This window comes from Oreochromis niloticus, linkage group LG20 (assembly GCF_001858045.2).
Source record: "Oreochromis niloticus isolate F11D_XX linkage group LG20, O_niloticus_UMD_NMBU, whole genome shotgun sequence".
Classification (NCBI taxonomy): domain Eukaryota; kingdom Metazoa; phylum Chordata; class Actinopteri; order Cichliformes; family Cichlidae; genus Oreochromis; species Oreochromis niloticus.
In genome coordinates this window covers 16245886-16270779 of record NC_031984.2, presented here as the reverse complement: position 1 = coordinate 16270779, position 24894 = coordinate 16245886, and the positions used below count along the sequence as shown (strand labels likewise).

General features: G+C 37.4%; 1 protein-coding gene across 3 annotated transcripts in view; it reads right to left on the bottom strand.

The window, feature by feature from the left end:
* opn7b (opsin 7, group member b) overlaps positions 1-24894 on the bottom strand; it is a 60386-nt gene that overhangs the window by 21974 nt on the left and 13518 nt on the right. Inside the window, exon 1 of one of the 3 annotated variants that reach the window (XM_025901767.1) lies at positions 19825-20337. The exons of 1 other annotated variant lie outside the window; for it this stretch is intronic. Coding sequence is in view for 1 of the 2 variants with exons in the window: in XM_005448813.4 (XP_005448870.1) it covers positions 19110-19136 (27 nt within the window). In the remaining variant the exon portion in view is untranslated. Of the gene's footprint in view, positions 1-19109; positions 19366-19824; positions 20338-24894 lie in introns of those variants that run through there. One more of the 3 variants, XM_005448813.4, reaches the window with a different exon arrangement.

Below are 24894 nucleotides of genomic sequence, written 5' to 3'. Positions count from 1 at the left end.
CCTTGTCAAAACACTTGGAGATAACAAGGACATAATGAAACACTGAAAACAATCCTTTGTTGAAAAAGGGGCTTTTTGCCAACAAAAACATACACACTTTGGAATACTTTATTAAGCAGTAATAACACAGTGACATATTTTAGACAAAGCCCTGCTTTCTTTGTACACTTTTTAATTTTTGTCATACACGCCTCTGTGAAGACTATCCAGAATATCAAGAATATATTTAAAAAATAAAATTACAAATAATTGTGTTATTACAAAATGAAAGACAAAAAATACTACAGTACAATGGTGATTGTGCTGTAATATTGTAAGGGATGAGAGTGGATGGACTGAAGTGATCTCAAAGGACACACAGCTACCATTTTTCTCTCATATTCTTATATTTTGCAACTTTATCTTTAAAAAGAGATGAGCTACCAGGGTTATATTTGCAATGCTAAAGCTCGTTCACATTCATGTTTTCATGTGTGCGTTGTTTGCCAAGGTGCATTTTTCATTTGGAGTAGATGTGTTTTCCTAATCACTGCCACAGGTTTAATTCTTTGGTCAAGTGTTTAATGTCAGAGTTTTGCTCAAAGTGAATTGCTGAATGGCCAAAGTAGAAAATGGAAAATGTTTTGCAGTATAGTTTTTTCTGAACACTCCCTGATCACTGAAGCACTACCTCTGAAACCATTAACACTTGGTGTTGGCTCTATCTGCAGTAGAGTATAATTTCCTGTACCTGTTACAGCACACAATGGTGTTTTTGTGTAGCTTATCTGCATAGCCAATTTAATTAAAAAAACTATAAATAATGTCTTATTTCATAGTGCAATCTTCACGTGCATCATCCACAGCACACGCTCTGTTGATTCACCTGCTAATTATATTCACAGTAATCACTCACTGTAGCTGTGTCCCAAAACCTAGGCCGGATCCTTCGGAAGCCACATTTGTAGACCGATTACGTCACAGCCAGGCGACGAAGGCTGTCCCAATTCGAAGGCTGCTCCAAACGCGGCCAACAAATGCGCCCGAATTTGAAGGATCGGTCAGGTGTATTCGTGGCCCACCATATCCCAGAATTCATAGCGCAGCCCAGCCAATTCCAGTTTCCAACAATGGCGGCAGCTACTTAGCTTTAATATTACTCTTATTACGCTTTCTGGGTCACAAAATAAACTTTTAACATATTTTCAGGCGAGAATGTAGGTGTGTAAACTTCAAATATCTGCTTGGTTTATCAAGATATCACATATTTGCAAAAGTGCACCGACGTTTTCGGATACGTCTGTTATCGACCAGATCGATAGCTAGCCGGGGGTTCAAGGGTCACTAGAGCTGGCGAGACCTCCCGCGGTCTTTCGCTTCTCAGGTTAAACAAGATGTATAAGTCACTTAGATAACTTAAAAATGTTAATGTTTGGCTTTTTTAGTGTTTTATTTGTTCCTGAGTAAATCGGTTTGGCTGAGATTAAAGTTATTAGATTAGATTAAATAAAACTTTATTAATCCCATGGATGGGTTCCTCCAGGGTTTTCACACAGCTGAATAAACATCAAACAGAAAACTGATTAAACAGAAGTGTGAGATGGTCAAGAATTTACGCCAGTGTCCTGTTATATTTTAGATAGCAAGGAGCAGAGAGCTGAGTTTATTAAACTCCACCGAGACAGCGGTACGCAAATCTGAAGGCTAGACCGTCCCATTTCACAGCCTCGCACGTCCGGCCTTCTCGGTCTTCGAAGGACCCGGTCCACGTAGACCGCGAAGGCCGGGTCTACATGGAGCCAAAACCTAGCATGCGGCCTAGGTTTTGGGACACAGCTTGTGTCTTTAGGGTTTCGCTAGCTTAGCTTACCTTGTAATCGACTCGCTAGCAACATGGCCTCTTCACCTGTCCCTCCTGCACTTTCCTGCTCATTGCGTCAGATGTTTAGTTACTCCTTGGCAATAATCATACCTGTAATAAGTGTAGCCTGTTTGCACCTCTGGAGGTCAGGATCACTGAATTGGAGACCTGGCAAATGTCTCATTTCTAGAAATCTGGCCAAATTCATTAAACCCCCCAAAACATGACTATTGGGCCTCTCTGCAGTTTCTCTCCTCCTGTTATCCCCACAAAACCCTTCAGAGACTGTGTCTGCTCAAAAAACAAAAAACACAAAAATCACAAAGAAAGAACAATATTATATCCACAGCTGCACCAAAGAGTAAAACAGTGAAATGTGGATTATTAAACATTAGATCTCGCTCTTCAAAATCCCTGTTAGTGCATGAATTAATAATTGATCAACAAATCGATTTACTCTGCCTTACAGAAACCTGATTATAGCATGATGATTATGTTAGTTTAAATGAATCAACGCCCCTGAGTTACACTAGATGTCAGAGTCCTCCAAGCGCATGCCGACAAAAATGACAGCCTCAACATGGCATTTAATTTTTTATTAAACTCAAAAGGCTTCATTCAAAATGTAAAAGAACCCACCCACCACTTTAATCACACTGTAGCTCTTGTTCTGACATATGGCACAGAAACTGAACCTCCTATGAGGGTTCAGTTTCCATGATCATATGAGTATCAGGATTTTCTCTGTTTTCTTTGTATTATTGTACGGTCTTTACCTTACAATATAAAGTGCCTTTAGGCAAGTATTGTTGTTATTTGTTGCTATATAAAAATTGAATTGAAATACAATTGAAAAAAATAAAATTGAATTGCTGTCGGTTAATTTATAAAGGGCATCACACTGGCTCACTACTGCACACTCACATACAGCAGTACAGGTGATACTGCTGATGCTGCCAAGCTCAAGGCAACATGCATGTGATGTAGAGAAAGTCTTATGACCGGACCATTAACCAGAATTTTTTTTTCCTTTTCATTTCTTTCTTGAACATTTTGTATTTCTTCTGCTTCACTTTGTTGTCTGGGTACTCTTAAATATAAATAAGCCCACTCAGTGTAGGCAGAGATAAGTGTTAAGTTACTGGATTTTGATAAAGCTATACAGCTGCATACTGGATCAACTGTTTTTTCTGGTTTCTACATCAGTCCAGCTGTGAAGTAAAAAGAATTTACAAGACCATTAAAAGACAGAAAAGACAGGAAACAGGCACACACACACACTCCTAGTAGCTGTGTGAGGTCAAGCAACTAGAAGCTTGGCACTTACCGAGCGATTACAAGTCTAGTTAAACTTATTATTAATAATTGCAAATCTTGCTACAGTGACCCTAAAGTGTGTATGCTTTAAATCCAAATGCACAAAAAGGAGCATAAATAAAATACCCAGCCCGAGGGATGCATCTTTGAGAACTGAGCAGAGTTTGAATCAGAAGGAAATGATACAGTGGGAGCTAGTTACAACAAATAAGCACGATTATGTAAACAGGACATGAGTGATTATCTCCCAGAGCCCCCCTCCTCCCCGCTACACCCAGATAAGAAAGCCATGGAACATGAAGAATCCAGTCCTACGATTGCCCCCCCCCTTTTTTCTTTCCCAGTGTTTGTGTGTTACCCTTCTATGATTAAAAACTCATCAATCATTCTTTACTCCGTAACCCAGTGACAAAATGCTGATGCATTCCTTGTTGCTTTCCATTTGCAACTTCACATGAACTTGTTTAAGGCGTGGAAGGTGACCCGAGCTCCCTCTGGTCACATCACTGGTAGATTTTGAAAAATCACGGTTGTCAGAGAGCCAGAAATGTGGATATAACACGTCATAACTCACAGTAAGTGTCACTGTGAATGCGAGTTTCATACTTGCAACATTGGCAGTTAGAGCCAGCAGTATTTTCAGTGCTGGCTGCAATTCAAAAATCCAGGCTTGAGCTACATCACTTCTGACAGGGCCACTTTATCAATAACATACAATACTGCGCAAAAGTCACGAGTCAACCCACACTTCATTATATTTTGCTTCCAAGGAGCCAGACTTTCTGTCAATATTTAAAGTGTACATGGGTAATAGCTCTCCAGGCACTCTGGAGGTCTTTTAAAGTTTTTCTTTGAACATTTGCTGCTTTTACGACTCATTTTCACTCTTGTCCTTGAGCCTGACCATTTTGAGTGGAAAGCTTTTTTTGTTTGCTGAACACTGACCTATGAATCATTCAAGCACAACATCCAAAGAAGAGCTTTATCCTTCAAGAAGCCTTGAGATCTATTTCTGAAGATTACTAAAAGAAATTACAAGATAGTTTCGATAAGAATAAAGGTGGTCATACAGAAAGACTTTAAAGCTTAGTAGAATTGAGCAAACTCTGTTTTTGCCTTTTAATTTGTAGTTCCATAGATATTTGCAGATGTTTCCCTAGAAAAACATAAAGAAATGAAAGGTGACTGCACAGTACTGTGTATCAGTTATTGAGGACAGAGGATAAACTACCCAAGACAAGCTTCATTTGGGTTTATTCCCTTCATTTCTCAACTCTGCTCCTGTTGTTGCTTCCTGCAATATGGTTCTTGATGAGCGAGGGAGAACGAAAGGAGAAAGAAGTTAAAATGTTTTTAGATGTGTCCCATCGCTCCTCTTCCCTACCACAACCTCTTGTCTTCATCATTTAACCTGATGTTCCATTATCCCTAAAGCTATTCATTCTTCTAGCACCCCATTTCAGCCTGTTTCTCTTACATAAATATGGTTTCATTCTTTTGTCATCAGCCTGATATCAGTTCAATTGCTGTGAAGACAGAGTAAAAAAAAAATTCCATCTACATCTTCTGTTAATATGCTGTTAAAATGGGGACAAGGGTTGAAATTTAGCAACAGCCATGAACTCTATGTGCAGCACGTCAGTTTCATTCTCCACACCGGAACTGTGTTAAACTGCATTTTTGCTTTTAAATAAATAAATGAAATGAAATGTCCTTAAACTGAAAACAGCACTCATGGGGACAATAGTTTAGTGTCTGTGTGAGTGACTGAGTATCTTGAGGACTGAATTTGTAGGCCACTGAAAATCACTGGTGTGTTTTATTGATATCATCTCTCTCTATTCCTATTCATTAAGTTTTTAAGATGCCTGGTGATGGGGGAGTCTATAAATTTGTCCAAAATATGCAGAATCTGTGCAATTAGAAAAAAAATCTTCTCTGAATACCAACACATGTATTGTTTTGTAGTTTTAACAACAATTTAATTTAGGTAACATTTTAAGCAGATTTATAAAGTATTTTTTTTTGTCTTTTTGGATGATGGTGGTTTAGCTTTATAATTGTCATATTTTTGCTGGATTATTACTGAGAGACCTACTATATTTCTTGATACCAGTTGTTAGAAAATCTAATAAACTGCAACTGTTAGAACAGAGAAGTTTAAATTGAGAAGGAAATGCTTCCTTGGTCTTGTTCTTCACTCGTATACATATCCTAGTATAACATCAACTGTTGATGAATAAAATGTAAAGGTGTGCATTGTTTCCTTTTTGCAAATGAGCTGAAAGGTGCACAAGGGTGGGACTGTCAGAACCCTGGAAATAAGTAATGAGCTGTTCCCTTATTTCATCCCACGTGTAACCTGCTTTTCTGTCACCTTCCTTCACCACTTTATAGGCCCTTTTTTAAAATTCTTATCGGTTTTGCCTGTGCATTTCCACTTACCACCCTGTGATTAGGTTTGAATAATTACTTCAGTATTAGTACATAAATGTACAGCTTAATCCTAAAACACAAACAAAAACACACAACTAAAAAAGAATTAATAGGGAGGCAATTACGAAGACTTAAATTGATGGTGAGCGAAGACTGTGTTGTGCCCTGCTGGGTGCCAGTGCAAGCATGCTCCATCATTGAGTAAAACTCCTCAGTGACAGTTTGACCCTGGGGGACTGATTCACAAGGCTCTTGAACACTTGAACATCAATTTAAAAAACAAACAAACAAAGTCAGATTGCTCCAGGTCCCACTCCTACCCTGATACCCAGCATGCATAGCCACCCTATGCACCCCAACATTGGGAATGTCATCAGTGATGATCCTTGAAATGAAAGTCAGGTCACTTTGACAAAGAACTCATGTTTGCTTTCTACCCAAGTCTGTGATTTTCATGCACAAAGGGTCAGAATGGAAATGCATGGCGGAACATGTCTATATTGCTAAATGCATGGCTGCCATGTGATTAGCTGATTAGACATTTGCATTAAAGAGCAGTTGCTCAGGTGTACTTAACAACGTATGTAAGTAGTGTGTTGAGTGTATTTTTGGCCATGTTTAGTGTAACTGACGTTTGCTGGATGCATCTGTTTCCTGATGTCTTAAAGCATTTCTGGGGTGACAAAGAAAATAGAGCAACAGGAATATCCCACTGTGCTTCAATTAATTCAGTTACCAGTAAATATCAGTAATTACAATTTAAGTAAATATCAGTTGACTGGCACATTTCTCTAATGAGCAACCCAGGCCCAGACTTAATCTTAGGTTATGAAACATTGCCACATGAAAATATAGGTTTGCATGTGGGGGGTCCAGTAACAGCAGAATCCAAAGCTTTGATCCTGCTGCATAGCTGCTGGTTCCTTTTTAAATGAGAATAGCTGCTGGCAAGACTTGTAGACTGAGAGCTGTGCTGGGACACAGCCAGTATGCTGTATAAACAACTGAATTTCATGAAATTAATTACTATATGCAAATGTGTAGTTAGTCTATATTATATGTAAATCGTTTTCATCTTGAAGTTGCAGTAATTTCAGACTTTTTCACTTTGAAGTTACTGTAGGGTGTACTATTTTAGCTATTAGCAGTTGGCTAATCATTTAATTAGATCCTGGACTGGACTGGACTCGCCACAGATCCAATACAGTGGGTCATGTTTTAAGTTAACTGAACTTAAAATTAACAAACCTTTTAAAGTAACAAAACTTCAGTTATTAAAGATGAGCAGACTGCACTTAGTTCCTGCATGATATTTTACAATGTACCTGTTCCTCTTTTTGCACATCCCTTCTTCCCTTTCATTGTGCCTGTTCCCCCTTTGATCCACAACCTGCTTTTGACGTCCCTGACAGAATTCCTTTGTTGGATTTGTTTGCCCCCACTACAAATCCACCAGGATTTGTGGGATCCCTCACCTGGCAATAAAGTCTTTGAACTGTTCCTGCTTCTTAGATCATCATTACTTCAGCCACGTGTCGGGTACATTCAACTAAGACATGATTCTGTTTGATTATTTTTGCTTAAGAAATCTCTGGAAATGCTGACTGTTGATTTAAATTACTTTAAATTAATGTGGGAAATCGAAACATTTTGTCTTTTAATGGCTTGTCCAAGAACAAGTGCAAAGTGAGCTATGACATTTAGGTAAACCATGTTTTTAGTTTTACTAAACTAAATCTTTTATTTACTTTGAGTTTTTTCTTCTTCTTTTTTTAAATTATATTCACACCAATCAGTAGTCTCAAAGTCTGTCTGGCAGTACCAGCTGTTCCATTCACAGCTTTTTCTGCAGGTCTTTTAATCCCTGCAGATAACTGAAAAATAAAACGTGCACTGCATGTTTATACCTGCTCCCCGTGCAAGAATTTGAGTTTTGCAAATAACCTCAATGCCTCTACACAAGACAGCCAACTGTGTTTGTATTTATTACGTCCAAATGCTTCACACATTTCAGTAGACTGCTGCAACTTCCTGTTCCTGTTTTTTGTAGGGGGCACCAGATTACAGAAACAAATCTGTTTTGTATGTTATTGCTTCTTTTTTGAGCTTTTTGTAGCAAAAGTAACATGTTTCATAAAAGGTGTGTTAAAAATTCAACATTTAAAAGTAAAATTTAAAAAAAATGATAATTAGATTACAACTGAGAAAGTAAAGCTTTAGTGCATGGTGATGTAGATGATCTCATTCAGATGATCTAATTCAGAACAAAGACACAGTAATGTAAAAATGGTCCAAAACAACAGAATTCACATTTTTCTTGACTCACTTGAAAGCTCAAGTGATTCCAGCTCATGGTCATCTGGTCAGCTGAGGACTCAGATGACCAAACTTATCACTTGTTGCCTCTGGTAGTGAACAACTGCTACGGTTGACTCTTTTGTTATTTCACCTCAAGATAGCCTGCCTGTCAATGTCATGATTACCAGTGTAGTGAAACCAAGCGCTGCCCTTGAGGTTGGGCAGATAAAAACCTGAAAAATGGTCTTAAATTATGAAAAGAATAAGCAGGGTGTTACAGAGATTTGTCCCCAGTTCATCTAAAAGAAAATGATATGATAGCGCTCATATAATATGCTGTAAGCAGTATAAGTGACTCTAAGACCATGAAATGCTTTCAGATCCTAAAAAGTACATTTACTCCTTAGCTAATACAGTGAAACACAGTCATCATATTATTTAAAAAAGACAAAAACAGTGTTTTCTTTTTTGATGGTGTGAGTAAATTCACACAGCATGTGATGATGCTCATTGTCCAAAGGTGCACAACCTTCCATAGTGCATGACATCATGTGTGTGTTACTCCAAACAATGAAGCTCATGTAAATTAAACCCTTTGCTAGGGTTGCTTGCGCTCCACATACACCCTGACTTCCACCTGTTATATCTCCATCTGTTCACCAGTTTGTCTCTGACAAATCTCAAATGGCACAACAACACTCATCATTAGTGTTTCCTCTTGGTGTTCTTACTTTGTCTGTAATATCAGTGAATCCAACAACTCTTTCTTTATTGTCCCATCTGCTCACCTCAAGTAAAGCTTTGGGCTGCTGTAAACACAAGGCTTAGGTATTTATTTACACAAGGGTTTTTTTCTTTGTGGCAAAGACATATAGATGTATCTTGTTTGTTTGTTTTGTGTGTGTGTTTGTGAGTGAAAAGGAACAGGCTAGACTTGGGCTTCATTTCTCATAGAAACAAGAAAAGAGTTTTTGATTGTTTACCTTCAAAAAACCTCCGAAAACCAGGGTTCAAGCAGCATCATTCAGAAATAGCAAGTTCTGCCATGTGTACGAGAGAGTTTCAGGCTAAAGGAGAACAAACATTCTTCTCCTCCTTCATAAATCATCTTCATGTTGCTGGCTTTTTCCTACAATGTGCTCTCTTTCCAACCTCTGAGTTGAAAGGCAGCAAAGAAATATACTTATGAATAATTTTCTGTTTAAATTTCAGTAGGTTAATCTAAATATGATAATTGCATGGCACAGAAGGAAGGAAAACATTTCAGTTTGATGGGCAGTTCTCCAACAAACCACCAGTGCTGAATGCATCCCAAACAACACGCAGGTGTTTGGTAAAAAGACAACGTCAAACCTGAATCTCATTACATGCTGAAAGAGCAGCATGCAAAGAAAAGGGATAAGGAACAAATCTGTCACAGGTGAAAAGGAGACTGCCAACGAAAGAAAAATGTTTATGTCCCAAAATGCAGCTTCACAAATTAGAAAGCTGATACGTTTGCTTCTTTCCAACTTTCTACAAAATGTTAAACATTCATTTGAGAAAATCGTGATTAATGCGGATTGCTGTGCACTTAATGAATTATCAGTTACTGTTAAAACCCATCTACTGGGTCTTAATTATCATACAACCAGTCTTGTTGCTAGGCAAACATTAATGCTGCATTGTGTTCAGGGAAAGTGCTCTAAATTTTTTAACAACAGGAAAGATCAAAGGAATTTGTTACTACTGGATGGAGGGAGAAACTTTTTCCAATGCCATATTCCTTAAATAACATATTTCAAGTGCTTTGAGTGTTTCAAAATAAAGTATCCCACTTTAGTTGGCATGAGTGTACATATTTCAATTTTGTAGCAAAAACTAAAGACATATTTTTCATGTTCAGTATATATATATATTTAATAATTTTCTAACATGGCAAATACCTTTTTTAATGATGTATTCTTATGTTAATATAAAAAAAAGTCACTTCTCATAATGTACTTGCTGCTACAAATTTCCAGTTTCTCCTCCAACAATAATTACAGGAGACAGATTTGCTGGAGGGGGGACTAATGAAGAGCTACAACAAAACAAATTTAAAAGTTGACACTGTTAGCAAGCATTTTTTTTAAACAAGTAAATCTTCATGATACCTGGGTTTGTTCAGATTGGTAAACAAATTTGTTGTTGTTTGTTAGTTTGTTTTTCAATGCTGTCTTCAATTAAACTACAGCAGCGATCTACTTCCTTCATCTCTTATGGGAGGTTTGTTTAGTTCATTGCATAAATGTGCCACCATATAAACACAGTATTGTTGCAATAAAGCTCTCTAGAACATCATACACACTTTAAATACACTGTGAATATGTTTACAGTTTCTATTACAATGCATACACTCTTGCTGAGAGTTTGCTCAAGTTTAACTGGTTGACAGTAGGCATATATGTTAATTTAAAACTTAATGGAACATCGTGCGGTATGGTGGTATTTTTAAAACTTCAGTGCTTTGCTCATTATTTTCCTGCATGCCTGTATCCACCATCCACCTGAAAGCTATGCTTGTTCGCTGCCACTGTTGGCAGCTTCTGAGAAGCTACACTTCAACCACAGCGTGCACCTGTCGGGTCTGAGTCTCGTGTTCTAAAGGTAAATTACGTGAGGTTAAAGTCGAGTTGCACATACATATATATTCCATGTGAGTTGGTTATATTAAATGCATTTAATTGGCATCATGCATTCTGTATCACATTAATATTTACATTATTTATGAGCCTTTAGGAATTCCTGCTTCTTTGCAAACCTACATTTATGCAATTAAAAGAAAACACTGAATGAGACTAAGACTGACCATACATTCATCTGCTAAAGGAGACAGAGTAAACTCGAGACATCACAACTGTTATGGAGACCACTTTTAGTCCCTCAAATGTGAAAGGTAAACCTGAAGACCAATTGTCATAATATCAAGAGTGTTATCCTTGTTACAAAAAAACCCAAAAAACAAAACAAAACCAAAAAAAAAACTACAAAAACAGAAACAATTTAGGAAAATACAAAAAGTCCAAAGGAAATCAGGAGTAAACTAGAACATCCAGGGAAGGCATGCCAGCAGGCAAAGACCACAGTACAAATCAGCAAAGAACAAGAGGATGACTGGGCTGTATATACACAGACACATAAACAGTTGAAAGAAAACAGATGAGTAATGAGAAGCAGTTGATAACTATCAGGATACAGTGAACACAGAGACAGGAAGTAAAACTTACACACAAAATGAAAGAAAACAAACCTTCCAAAGTAAAACACGAGGAAACTGAGGAATGCTATTGCTAACACAGACATTCATACCAATACAACACAAAAACAACCTACAGGACACATACTGAACACAACCACAAGAAGACTTACACTACACCTAAACATAGAAATGACACACGGAGGGACAGAGAGAGAGAGAACAACTAACACCACAAATATTAACAATAACTAGATTTAAAAGGCTTTAAAATGACTTAGGATGAAAATCAAAACAGTAATCCAAACCCTAAGAACAGAAAGCCTATAATATAGCAAAGACTCTACATTCAAAACAATGCTTAAATGCTTTTGTGGGAATAAAGATAAACAGAGAAAGACTAAGGACAAAACAGAAAGAGAAATAAACACTGCAAACTCTGTGGATATTAAACTAAAAAACTAAGTCTCAAAATTAAGAAGAAGTAAAAAAAAACTCGAGGTTAAGCACATAAGGACTCCAATCAGCAAGTATCAAGAAAAATAACCCAACAAACCGACCAAAAGTACATGTAAAGGATGCCTGCTAGGTTATAATTAGAAAAATCCCAAAGAAACAAATACCCAAGCATAACTAGCTCTTACAAAGGTCAAACTTTAGACATGAATCAAATCTAAAGTGAGAACTCAACTCCACAAAATGTGAAACCCTAGAAGGAATAAAAACTTCGCTAGAAATAAATCAAAAACTAGAAACTAAGAAACTAAAAGCCCAGAATCCAAATATTAAAGAATACTAAACTCAACACTTAGTGACACCATGCCACCAGTGCACTATGTATATAGTTCACAGTTTTGGACAAGACAAAATGAATAAGTTTAACATCTGTGTAACATTTGCGTATTAGAAACACTAAATTAATCTCTAATAATATTTTTTCTCAAATTCTATAAGAAAGTCAATTCAATATTAACAGATGAATTTGTTGATCTCTGGGATGTTTTTTGTCTTACATTCTAGCTCTGTGATAAGGGTCAAGATGTAGTACAATGTAGCTGACAGTAATTAAGCACACACAAAGTCTCTCACCATTTATCACTGTGGTCAACATCTGGTTTACAGTAAAAACAATGCAAATCAGAAGAAAATAACTAACAAAAAAAACCCCAAAAAACAAAAAACTTGCATGACTGTCATTTCTAATTCCTCATCTGTCAGAATCAAATTTCATTTCCCATTTCTATAAAATAGAAGCACACTTCTGTGCTTCCTAAAAGGCCGCACGAAGCAACTGTGAGAAGGGCAAAATACATACATGCACACAAGGTAGAGATTAAAAAGAGCCATGTCTGGAGTGCAAGTAAAATATATAACTTTGTTTAGAACTGGTAATTTTCTTAGAAGTCCTTAGGCTTTAAATAATGAAATAAAGATAAGACAGGAAAGGCAGCATGTCTCTGCTTCTGTTTCTGGCATGTGGCTGATGGCAGCCCAGACTGCGCTTTTATTCTCTAGTTGATATCCTGAGATCTCAGTGCAAATAAAAAAGCTTTCAGAAACATTGCCCCACTCCTCAATATACAAACAACACACACATAACACAGCCTGCAAGATTAGCTTTGAAAGCACATTTTATAGACAAGCATGAGCCAAGGTGAGAGACAGATATAGGTACGGCAACGAGGCAAAGAAACATACTACATGCGTGTATTTACCCACATGCTTTGCCTAAACAGTGTATCCATATCTCATAAAAGAATGATTTGTTAGTAATTCGAAGCATGATTCATTACTAATCAAAAATGTGAAAATGACTCGTCACCACATGCCCTGCTTGTTTGTCATGGCATTAGGGTATTTTTAATTCTAGATATAGTGAATGCAGACATGTTTTTCACTTGGAGTGCTTAAACTGTGCCTTTACTGTCACGGCGGCCATCAGAAACAATAAGTGGACCCAAGAGCAGATTCAGAATGGAGACTTGGTAGCATGAACTGAGTGCTTTGTTTACAAAGTGAACACAAGAAAGGGATCTTGAAAACATGAACTAAAGCTCTGAACAAGATTATGAATGATTAGCATGAACTATGAGATTCTAGACTGAGGTTAACTAAATGCAATATACACCCAGAACTGCCAAAAGCCAGACAGCTCTGATCCCCAAGGATCCACAGATGTGATCAGTCAATAGCCTCAGCACGACATGCAAGCTCCTGTTGGACAGGCACATTGCTCATTACATGAGCAGCGTGGAGAAAGTAATTGGCAAAACACCAACTACTAGTAGACTGATAGAGCACCCACTCAAGAGTGTAAGACCAGACTGACCAATCTGTGCATCTTGTGTACTGACTACAGTAAAGCCTCAAAAGAATGCCTCACACATTGATCCTGCAGAGTCCAAAACGATACATGATCAACAGGACCAGTCTCTTGGTCTACCACACCAGGAAAACCCCCAGACAATCCATCACATGCACATAACAGCAGGGTTCAAGATGCTAGCTGGGAGGGCATCCAAGATCTCTGTCCAGAAGAGCGCAGTCCTAAGGAAAAGCAAAGACACTGCGCAGGACCCTCAAACTCCCAGGCCTCTGGTAGAGGACCCAAAGTTAAACATAAAGACGGCACACACTGGTCACACACTTATCTAGTTGTTTTTTGCAGTTTTTACTTCATCCTTAACTCGAATAAAGTTATCAAAAATAGATCAGAGTTTCAGTTTAGACAGACAGATAGGATGATAGATTTGTTGTGCAGTCTAGAGCTGCACCTGCATGGTGAAAAGATAGCCCAATGCTTGGCTGTAAGGGGCATAAAAAACTGGTTAGCTTTTAAAGAACAAGTCAGAGATGAAGCAGGAATGACCTGAGTTTTAATGAGTGCTTTATCAATACTAACTTCTGATCCAAAATTTAGATAATGTTGATACCAATTATATACTAAAGAATTGATGGAGAGCTAATATTTAATAAATGTAAAAATTTCACAATTTTCCCTTCATTCATTTGTCATTTCAGACATAAGAATCATTTTGGCCACACTATCCTGAAGTGTACAACCATCTCATGTTTTCAGAAGGACTAACGGCATTGACCATTTCTTTTAGCTTATTCGTACTGTGCTTACAAGACAAGTTACAAGGTAAGTTATTAACTGTGCCCATAATTCAGTCATATTGCAACATGTATTTCATAGCAGGAACATTGCAGAATTATTTGTGAAGAACTATAACATCAATAACTACACTCGATCACATCAGCAGTTATTTATTTAATTTAGTTTAACAATTTATTTCATTTTTTACTTCAGTAGTTGTCTCAGAGCATGCTGGAAAAAAGAACTTTAGCATGGACTCCATGGCTTACTCTGAGGCAATGAGTATAATGTGAATACTTTTTAGTACTTTACATATATTTAAACTTTTCTTACTTGTTTTTATTTCTTTATCTTGTATAACTTGTAATGTACATATAGCTCCGAGAAGAAAATACTTCTCCTGGGAATGCAATAATAAAAGGTAAAGCAGAACAGATAGCAGATCACTGATTCAAACTTATTTTAATTTAACTGTGTAACCCACAGCATACAACTTTACAGTGTTAATTTCATTTTGTATCGCCTGCAGCAGCTCTCTTTGTAATTACACCCACTGTAATCGGTGCATAAAAATTTGCATTCATTCCAACATTATGTTCCTCACGCCTTCTATGCTCCATCTTGAACGCTACCATAAAAAATAAATGTTTTGCTGAAGTGAAGTAATGAATTAATTAGGTGTTGTAATAAGTTTTAATTCAGTTTTAATGCACAGTTTCAAATACCACACCCCTGAAAACAATAGTTTGTATACTTAAATGCTTTCATGCATGCAAATAAAAGGAATTATGTTATTCTGGCCAATTTTTGTTGTGCGACCACCGATCAGTATCTGTCCCAAAGTCATGGCACAGCTCAGCACTGTATATGGGTGACTGGGGTGCTGTACATCAGGTGAACTCTAAGCTATGTTTTTTTGTTAAACATATTTCTGAATTCATGTGTTTTTGCACATTTTCATTCAAAAACTGAAACAGCTGGCCTTCAGCAGGTTCTAAAGAAACATGAATTAATAGTTCCCTTTTTATGACTGCTATTTGACTGTTATTATAGCCAGCCAGCAGTTTAGGAAATTGTTTTCTGATAGGTCTCAAAGTATTTCACTGGGTTATCAGTATGGAGTTAAAGAAGACTCTGTTCACTCTTGCAGACAGAAACAGGCCACTGGCTTCCTTCACTAAGAGTTAGAAACAGCAGCTCTAGTGAGCAAATAACAGCGTCAAACTGTGGCTGATCATGTGGATTTTATGGCAGATCTGTGCCGTTTCGATGTGTTCACAAGGGGAAGGTTTTTGACATCTGAACAGAGCGCCTTGAGGAGCACTCTCTGACCTATGGAGAAAGGAAAGAAACACAGAGACAGTCTTTTCTCATAATTTTTTGGATTTCTACACAACTAATTATGGTAAAAAAAAAAATAAAAAAAAAGAATGGAAAAGTGGAATTTGAATAATATGTCCCCTTTGAATAAGTAAATGCCTACCTTATCATCTCAGTGTTTTCCAATTTCCTTGGCTTGAAGGACCTTTGTGGTGATGGCGTGTGAAGATTAAATGTCAAAGTTTAGTTGCTAGAGCCTGGGTTTGTTTCCCACATCAGGTCTCTTTAAAAATAATCAAACTCTGAACAGAAGATGGTTTATATGAAGCTGTTTTAGTAACTGGCCAGTTCTGTTTATTATTATTGTGAAAAAAAGAGGGTCTCAAATGAGACATCAACTGATACACTGACTGGGCTATCATGCACATAAAGTATCATGTGCATGATATTACAGACTCTGTATCTGGCTCTTAAACTAATATTGTATGTTTGCAAAACATGCATTTAACTGTACAAATGAATTAATGAAAAGCTGAAATTTCATAAAACAATCCTTGTCTACTTAATCTTTTGCTTGCTTTCAAAACTTCAAATGTCTTACTTGCATGTACAAAATCACACAAAAAAGTCCATAAGGTTCTTGGCAGTATAAAGAAAAAGCATTCTTCTGTTCTTGCTGCAACTTTTTAAGCTAATCTGTTGAGTGCAAATGCCAGCCCTTGTGACTGGAGTTGAGGAACAACTTTGGCTCAGGACATATAATGGGTCCTCAAGTCTCCTCTTGTCTGGGCAGGAGACTGAAACCTGAGTTGCCCCTGATGTAAGTGATGTGTGAATTTTAGATTAAAAGTTCTCAAATGTAGAGAAAGAAGTGATTGTGTCACTGAGACATGTTGTACAAAATTCCTTTGAGGGCTCAAATAGAGTAGAAAAAAACTGCTACATAAGTACCAGACTATTTACTATTTAGTACACTTAACACAGCATGAGTCATCTGTTAGACATCTGGTAGATCATGACTCTATTGCATCTGACAGCCCAGTATCAGATGTGACATCAATAGCCAACCCCTTTTTGACATTTCAGTACTTGAATGTGTGCTGGGAATACTTTCTAGAGGGCAGCACATGTGTCAGACAGCTGCAGAAAGTTAACATGTGATTAGTTAAATTAAAAAGCTGTCAGTGTCGGCTGTGGAGTGTGGTTTTTCTGTCTTGTTAAGGTCAATCTTTATATTACTGCAACTTTGTACTGTCAGAATAAAAAAAGTCTTGCAGTTGTCAGTGTTTTGTGGTCTTTGTGGGCATGAATTTTTGCATGTGTGTGTGCCTGTGTGCATTGCTCATTGTTTTGGTGCTCTGCATTGCTTTAAGTGTTTTGGGGATTTAGGGTTTCAGCCTTTTCCCATTATTCTTCTGCATGAAAAGAAAACAAATAGTGGCATTTGGTGCAGAGAGAAGCACAAGTCTCAGGTGTTATTTTATTCTGAGTGGTAGAATGAGGTGATTCTAACTATGAGTGATGGACAAGTGTTTATTTCCAACACCTGCTCTCACCTGCTCCTCAGCACACAGAACTGTTTAAGTCAGATCCCCACCTGCAGTTGTTTGAACTGGAGGTGAATAATAGACCACAAATAAACCAAAATATCTGCAATTATTAAACTACGGTGGCAAAAAATTATTAAAACATGCTGATGGTGAATCTACTACATCACTATACTCCAGAAAAATGGTTGGCTTACTAATTTAATAGTTTTTCAGACACTGCAACAGGAAAATTACACATCTGTGAGCTGAAATGCTGATAAATCTAATCAGTCACTGTGGTGCAGTCACTGCACACATTTCTTCACTCTGACTAATTAAAGATGGAACTAAAAATGATTAAAGAAACAAATAACAATCAGATGTAATCTTAATATTGATTAATGTTGTATTTGTTGCATTTATGAGGAACAATGTGACATGCATAAAAGTAATAAACACGTATCTTATCTCGCAGAAACAGGTTTGATCAGCTCCATGAAGATGGATAAACAAATGTTGTGGAAATGAAGGTCTTTCCTGTTAAAGTTTGGACAGTTTTGTTCAGGATTATTTTCTTATGCACCTCTGAACTCTCTTTACTGAAACTGCTGTTTTTACATCTCTTAGTGGAAGTCTTGCAATGTGCCTCTGCAATGGGTGCTGGATCTTCTCTAGTGTCAAAACAGCAAGAAAAATAGTAAGAAAGATAGTTACAGGTAGCTAGCAAAGGATTCAGGTGGAATTTTTAAAAATTGTCAAACTGTCAAATGTTCTCACCCTTCACCTTCCACACTACCTTCATGCTTGAAAATGGTGGGCTGTTTAATTGAAATGTTTTTGCTGAAAACGGTTCTCACCACCAGTGATCATCCTTCACATTAAATTCAGGTCAGTTTGAAGCAGAAGTTGGAAGTGGTGCAGCAGTTCAAGTGGTTAGAACGTCCAGGGAGTATCATAAAAATGAGAACCTGGAAGCTTTCTGGACATGTCTGAGAAAATAACCATAAACTTTTTAAATGCCAACTATCTGCAGAGAACCATTTCAGATTGGAAATCAACATTTTTGATATGCACACATTTCTAAAGGAACCAACTTAAATAAGTTACAAATACTAAGGACTTTTATGGGGAATATTTATTCTGTTCGGGTATTTAAACTGTATTGTATAGTATTGTATGCACACCAGCCACAATATCAAAACCACTGACAGGTCAAGTGAATAATGCTGATGATATTAATACGAAGCTATTTTCTGCTGGATATTCTTGGTTCCTGGCATTCATGTCTATATTATTTTGGCATGCATCTAAACTCTGTTTCTCGCCAAGCAAACCCACTCATGGGAATGGCATTCCCTGACACCAGTGACCTTCCTCTAGCACGATAATGCACCCCACCACACTGCTCAAGAATAGCTTGAAAAAACAACACAGCAAAACTGCCCTGATCCCCATCCGATCGAGTGTATAAGTGATGCACGCTCAGGGTTGTTGCACCAGAACAACCCTGATCGTAGAAGACTTTACACACAGATCTGCTGCAAACATGTGACACCCACTGTGGATGTTATCAGTCCAGAAGTATCAGTATCCATGTGTCAATGTGTCAGGGGCTGTTTAGTCGTGTAACATGACCAATGAGGACAATAACTATATCATTTCACATCATCACATCACCCAATGACAGTATTCGGGTAAAATAAAAGCATTTCATATGTTGTATTTGCAAAACTAAAGAAATAAAACAGGATTCACTTGCCAAGGAAACAGTTTGAAAAGAGCAAAGCTGCGCACTTTTGCACTTTTGAGCATGTCATTGCAATTACCATGTAAACCACATTTCTGCAAGCCACCACAACTTTTAGTAATCCATTTCCCTGATTCGCTACAAAATCCTCTGTTGTTCTAAAAAAAAAAAAAAATTATAAAATGTTTTCTTATATTACATTACAAGTTAGCCAGTCATGAACTTCAGTATAACAGCCTTCAAGGCTCTAAAATCCTGACTGCAATGGAATGAATAGAAAACAAAAAAAGTAAAAGACGACTTACTAAATGGATCCCAGAAGACATTATCATTGTAACCTCAGGCGGAGTCACTGCTCTACAGATCTCCTTAGATGAGGTCAAGATAGATAAGGTTGAACACTTCAGATCAGTGCTTTATTTTAACCTCAGAATAAACAACAAATTAAGTATTTGGCCTGCTGTTTTCCACGAGGATATCACTGAGGAAGAATAAAACCAAAATACACAATAGCATTTTTGTTTGTTTTCTATGAACTGCTGAACTGACCAGTTACACAGAGGGGGGGAAAAAAGGGTCACAAATGCTTTTACGATATACAAGGAGCCTTGTGTAAGACAATAATGAAGAAACTGTTTCAAAAAGTGTGCAAATTTCATAAGACACTGCTTAATTTTGTAATTCAATAAGTAAAACTTTAACCACAATCATATATTTACATACATTAAACACATGTTTATATCATGGTTAAAAGTTACAAGTATCTCCGTATTTCACTGGTTATAAGAACAGGCTGTGAAGGATTACCAAAAAAAGGGCCCAAACATACAAACACATCCAAAACTTGCGTGCCATTTTTATATACCATTTTCCTTGTGTGATGGCCCCTGTTAAAAATGTTTGTGTCATGGTCCTGGGTCGGTGACCCAGCGCTTTAAGTTTATTATTATCCTTTGTCTAGTTTATTCTGATTTTGTATTTGTTCTTAGGGTTTGAGTTGTGTGTTTCTTTCATTCCTACCTGCGTCTCTCCTTTGTGCTCCCTCTGTTGGTCCCTGGTGTTAGTGTTCCCCTGTCTCGTCAGGTTAATCAGGTCCAGCTGTGTCTCCCACCTGTATGTGATTGCCCAGTGTCCCTCTGTGTATTTATAGTGTGTGTTTCCCTCAGTTCCTCGTCGCGTCGTCTGTGTTCTTCCTCTGTGTCACCCTGCGTGCTCTCCCTGCTGTCCTCCCTCCATGTTCAGGTTTGCTGCACTTTGGTTTAGTTTTTCCCAGTTTAGTTCATCCTTGGTTCAGTTTTGCCATCTCCACTTTATGTTTGGTATTCTTAATAAATCACCCTCACATCTGACTAAGTACTGCATTTGAGTCCTCCTTTCCTCACCTCACACGGCCGCTGCCCCGAGCTGTGACAGTTTGTTTGTTTTTTACTCTTAACCTCTCAATCAATGAGATAAAAGAGAAAGAAGGACAATTTCAACAGCATCTCTTAGTTTCTACGTGATAAAGAAATGCTGCTGCTGTAGTAAATGAAAAAAATCTGTCATCATGGCTCTTTGGGCTTAAATTGTAAGAAGTAAAATGGAAGATCACAGAAATCTATAAATTAATTATATCGGTGTATTGTGAATGGCTATGGGGGAAGGCTTTATTGATAGGAAAAGCTGTAAAATTTGTTAAAATACAGTCCAAAATTTGTCCTACTTCATATTGTCTGAAGCCATCCAGCGGACTGAAACCGAGTCTTTATCAGGCCAATTCTGACCCCCGGACACTAGATTTGACACCCCGGCTACTCACCCCTGAGTAAAGAAAAAAGGTTATGGAAGCCAGAGAACACCTTTATAATAAGACACAAGACAAAAATATCTCATACTTGAAGGAATGTATATCTTGTACCTTTATGTACGAACACTGCATATGAAGGGTTCATGCATTCAGGCTGTTGTTTAACGTCCACATGGGAGCTGAACAATAGGCTATACTGTGTCATAAGAGTTCAGCCAAAGGAGTCTTCTTGAACTATAATAGTTAATTCAGTCAGCTGATGACAGAATGAGGACATTAATGGGATCTTTTTTTTAGCAGTATTATACAATCAATGACTTTATTCAATAATGTGGTTCTTTCCGGTACAAAGAAAACTCAAACTGTTTGGCACAGTACTTTCTTCCCTTTTTCCAGAACCTTGGCACTGAATATGTCGTACGCTTTAAGTTATAAAATATGTATGATGACGTATGCGGTTCTGCTTTTCAACTGAAAACACTGACTTTCAATCAAAGTGATCAAAATATATTCTGATGTAGTCAAACTGTGGAGTTTGTACTTATTTTAAACTAAATGTCAGCATCCTAATATACACACTTTGCAATTATGGTGGTGTTTACAGCAGGAATAGAGATTACAATGCATTTTGCATAATGAAGATCACAAACCACAAACAATTAAAGCAGTTGGAGCCATGGAGTCAGGTTTTGTGCATAACTTGCTATGTACCATAGTGTTGGAAAGAATGCAGACCTGCTGATGGCTCTTCCTGAAAAGTCAAAACCTCTTTTAAGTTGTTCTTCCTGAAGGAAACAAAAGCTTCTTTTTCTTTTTCTTTTTTGCGGGTTGCAACAGCAGAATCATCTACCTCCATTTCACCCTATCCTCTTCTGTCACGCCAACCCTCTGCATGTCCTCCTTCATTACATTCATGAATCTTCTCTGCAGTCTTTCACTTTTCCTCCTTCCTGGCAGCTCCATCCTCACATCCCACACTTAAAACAGTCATAACACCTGAACTAAGATTTTATTTGCTTTTATTGTACAGTGCAGTGAAGAGGAGAAAGAGAGTGGGGGAAGACAAGAAAGCAAAGGGCCTCAGGTTGGAGTCAAACCCTGACTGCATTCAGCCTTGCAACCCAAGGTCACCTGCTCAGCCTGTGAGCCCAGCCAACTCCCTGGAAAAAGGATATTTTAAGGTTTTTCAAGAAAACGAAATTTATCTGTGGGTAAGGTTGCAATTGAACTTAACTTTTAATTTATTTACTTTGTTATAAAAGCAATATATATCTTAATTAACATTGCAGGACTCACTTTTTTTCTGTTGTATTAAATATGAAGCTAGATGCTGAAATCAACACACAAATCGTCTGACAGTTATTATAATCACATTTATAGTTTATAAGCATTTTACCATGTTGGCTTGGCACATTAGAATACCAACATTGTCCAACACATAGTGTAGCGTCACAATTAATCCTCTGGCAATGATAAAAGCCTGTGCTACACTTACAGTACCAACAACCCACACAAGATATTCCAGTTAAATTAAAAAAATCAGACTTGATATGTGATAGGAAAAAAAAACATATCAAAGGTCCCAGTAGCATTCTTCTCCTGTCCACAAAATGTCATAACAGTCTTACTAATAGGCCAACATTCCCTGGAGCCATGCCTCAAAAAGCAGAGGTGTCACAGCGTGCCTTCAAACAAACATCAAAATGATTTCAGCCTAAATAGAAGGAACAACAACACATAAAAGACAATCCTGTTACTGTATCCAGCACCAGTGCTTATGAAGAGACAACTTGCCAGTTTGCAGTGTTTTCCAAATCTCATGTGACCGCAAAACGATGCATCCAAGTTTTGACAAAAAACACCCACAGATACTGATGTTTACAGGGGATTAGTTGGGAATTATATGACTGATACTTTATGAGAGCTTAAGGAATCACACATAAGCTTTGGTATTAAACCTTTATGCTAAATATTGATGTTTTCTCTACTTCAACCAATATATAACACAAATCGCCATATAAAAAAGATGTATGTAAAATGTATGACTATAAAAACTATACAATTTTAAAATTTTTATCCAGTAGTAGCCGTGTGTTTGGTGAGTATATACTTAAACAGCGCTTTGTTCCCTTTGAAATGGCACAGCCGCACTATTCTCATGTTGCAGAGTGAAGAAGTCATTTGTTATAGCATTCAGTGACCCAGGGGAAGGCTTACACTGAAGAATCTAATTTTGGTTAATCAAATGGCTACAGTGGAGAAAAGCTACACCTCATTTGCATTGTCTGTTGGCTGATCCACAGTAATGGAGTGAAAGCTGCAGAACATGTGCATGCCAAAAAGCTTCAAGAGAGATAAAGTGCTGGCAAGATGCCAGTGTTTGCTCACACCCAGAGCTTGCTCATAAATGTAATTTACACCCACCTCAATTCAAGGTCAGACATCTATAACAAAATATTTCACCGATGTTTCACTCCTAATTTCAGACCCTTTCTAAACTCACTTCTAATTACTTTACAAGCTGGGTTATATTCAAAATTGTGAGTTCCATGGCAAAGGAAATAGGATTTATGGTGACAGACAGCTTGAGCCTGAATCTTAGTATGAAACTGACCAAAGGAAATAAAGTAATTGATAAAGGGGGGCAGAAAAGAAGAGATCATTAGACTGATTCAATGGCAGATTATTTATTGGACAGATGTTGACAGAATACTGAAATAAATAAATTAAACCAGACTCTTGAGACTGGTCATTGAGTAGATTTTCCCAAAGTAAAGCCATTGACTTCCAAGCATTTGCTGTACCTTGAATTCAGGGCTGTAACCAGGGAATTATTGAGATCCAGAATTTTGTCTCTTGATCCATCATATTTCAAATTTATTACCTGTGGTCCAATAAAAAAATGGATAAGGCTGTACTTCTAAAGAGACAAGGTCCAACAGATGCAATATAATCAAAGCCAGAATTTTAGAAAAGTCTAAGGGACTTTATTTTACACAGTTTCCCACTTTTGCTGGAGCAACTGTTTATATATAAACATGGAAGATGAGTGTTGTTTGTATAAAACAATGAAATAAAGTAAACCTTAAAAAGTTCTTCCTTCACTTGAGATTTAAATAGCTCAAGAGTAAAAGTTATTCAATGGCTCTGACCCTACTTTGCCTCTCATTCCCTCCTGGCATCAAAACCAACCAATTATCATTCCTCATGAGTCATGCGTCAACCTAACCCTCTAAATACAATCAAATTAGAGGCACTGTGGGACAGGACATAATTTAGGAAAATTCCTGTTGAGACTTTTCAAAGTAAAAGCTATCTCGAGCCAGATGGATTATTTACGAGGCAGCTGAGGTAAAATATATATCCACAATGACAATGTTACAGTTCCACTATACCTGAATAGAGCATTCACTCACAGCTTGTCACATACGTTGGTTAATAAAAAAATAAAATAAAAAAATTCATTGGTGATTGGAACACAAATAAGCTATTGTTCCATTCTTAGGACGAGTCAAATCTTAAAACACTGGGTACCCTTTTTACAATGTACAGTCCAATGGATTTCAGCAGAAGTCTATCAGATGTTGCCTTATGCAACTGTTCTCTACTCGTAGTGTCAATGTTACAGTGAGTGTTGGTTAAAAGAAAGTCAGGAAAACCTTTTCAAAGTCTTGCGTTTGTTCAAAGTTGTGACAGGATGCATTAAATTGAAACTATGACGTGTTTGGTCGTCCAGTGAGGAATAATTTCATTAGGAACAATCCTTTCATTCAGTCAGCATTTGTATCCTGCAGCCCAAAGACCAGTCTGCAGTCAGTGCATCAAAGCAAAATTATTAGATTGGCCATAAAGATCAGTGTTAGACAAAAACAATGCTTGTCTAGTTTCTTATTGAAGTTATCTGACATTAATGTATGCACTGTTTTCATGTTCTGTTAAATGAATATACTTATTACATATAGGGAGAGAGTTAAATGTCTACAGGTGGATGGTAGGATGGAGGTGGAGGGGGTGTGACAGAACTGTCAGATGGAGAAATTTGAATCTTGGCAGCCTAAAAAGAACACCAAATTATAAGGCTTGAAGAAACTGCATGTTACCTATGTATGATGCAGTGCTGCTTGGGATGTCTGCCTGAAACAATCTTCAGGCTCACTCCATTTCGAATATCCAAATACAAACTCTTAAAACGTTAAAACTGTTAAAATACAAGTCAATAAACATCATAAATGTAGTGTAGCATTGTTTTTGAAACAATTTAAGAAGCCAAAGGAAAAGAGATCACGTAGCCCTGACCTCTGTGT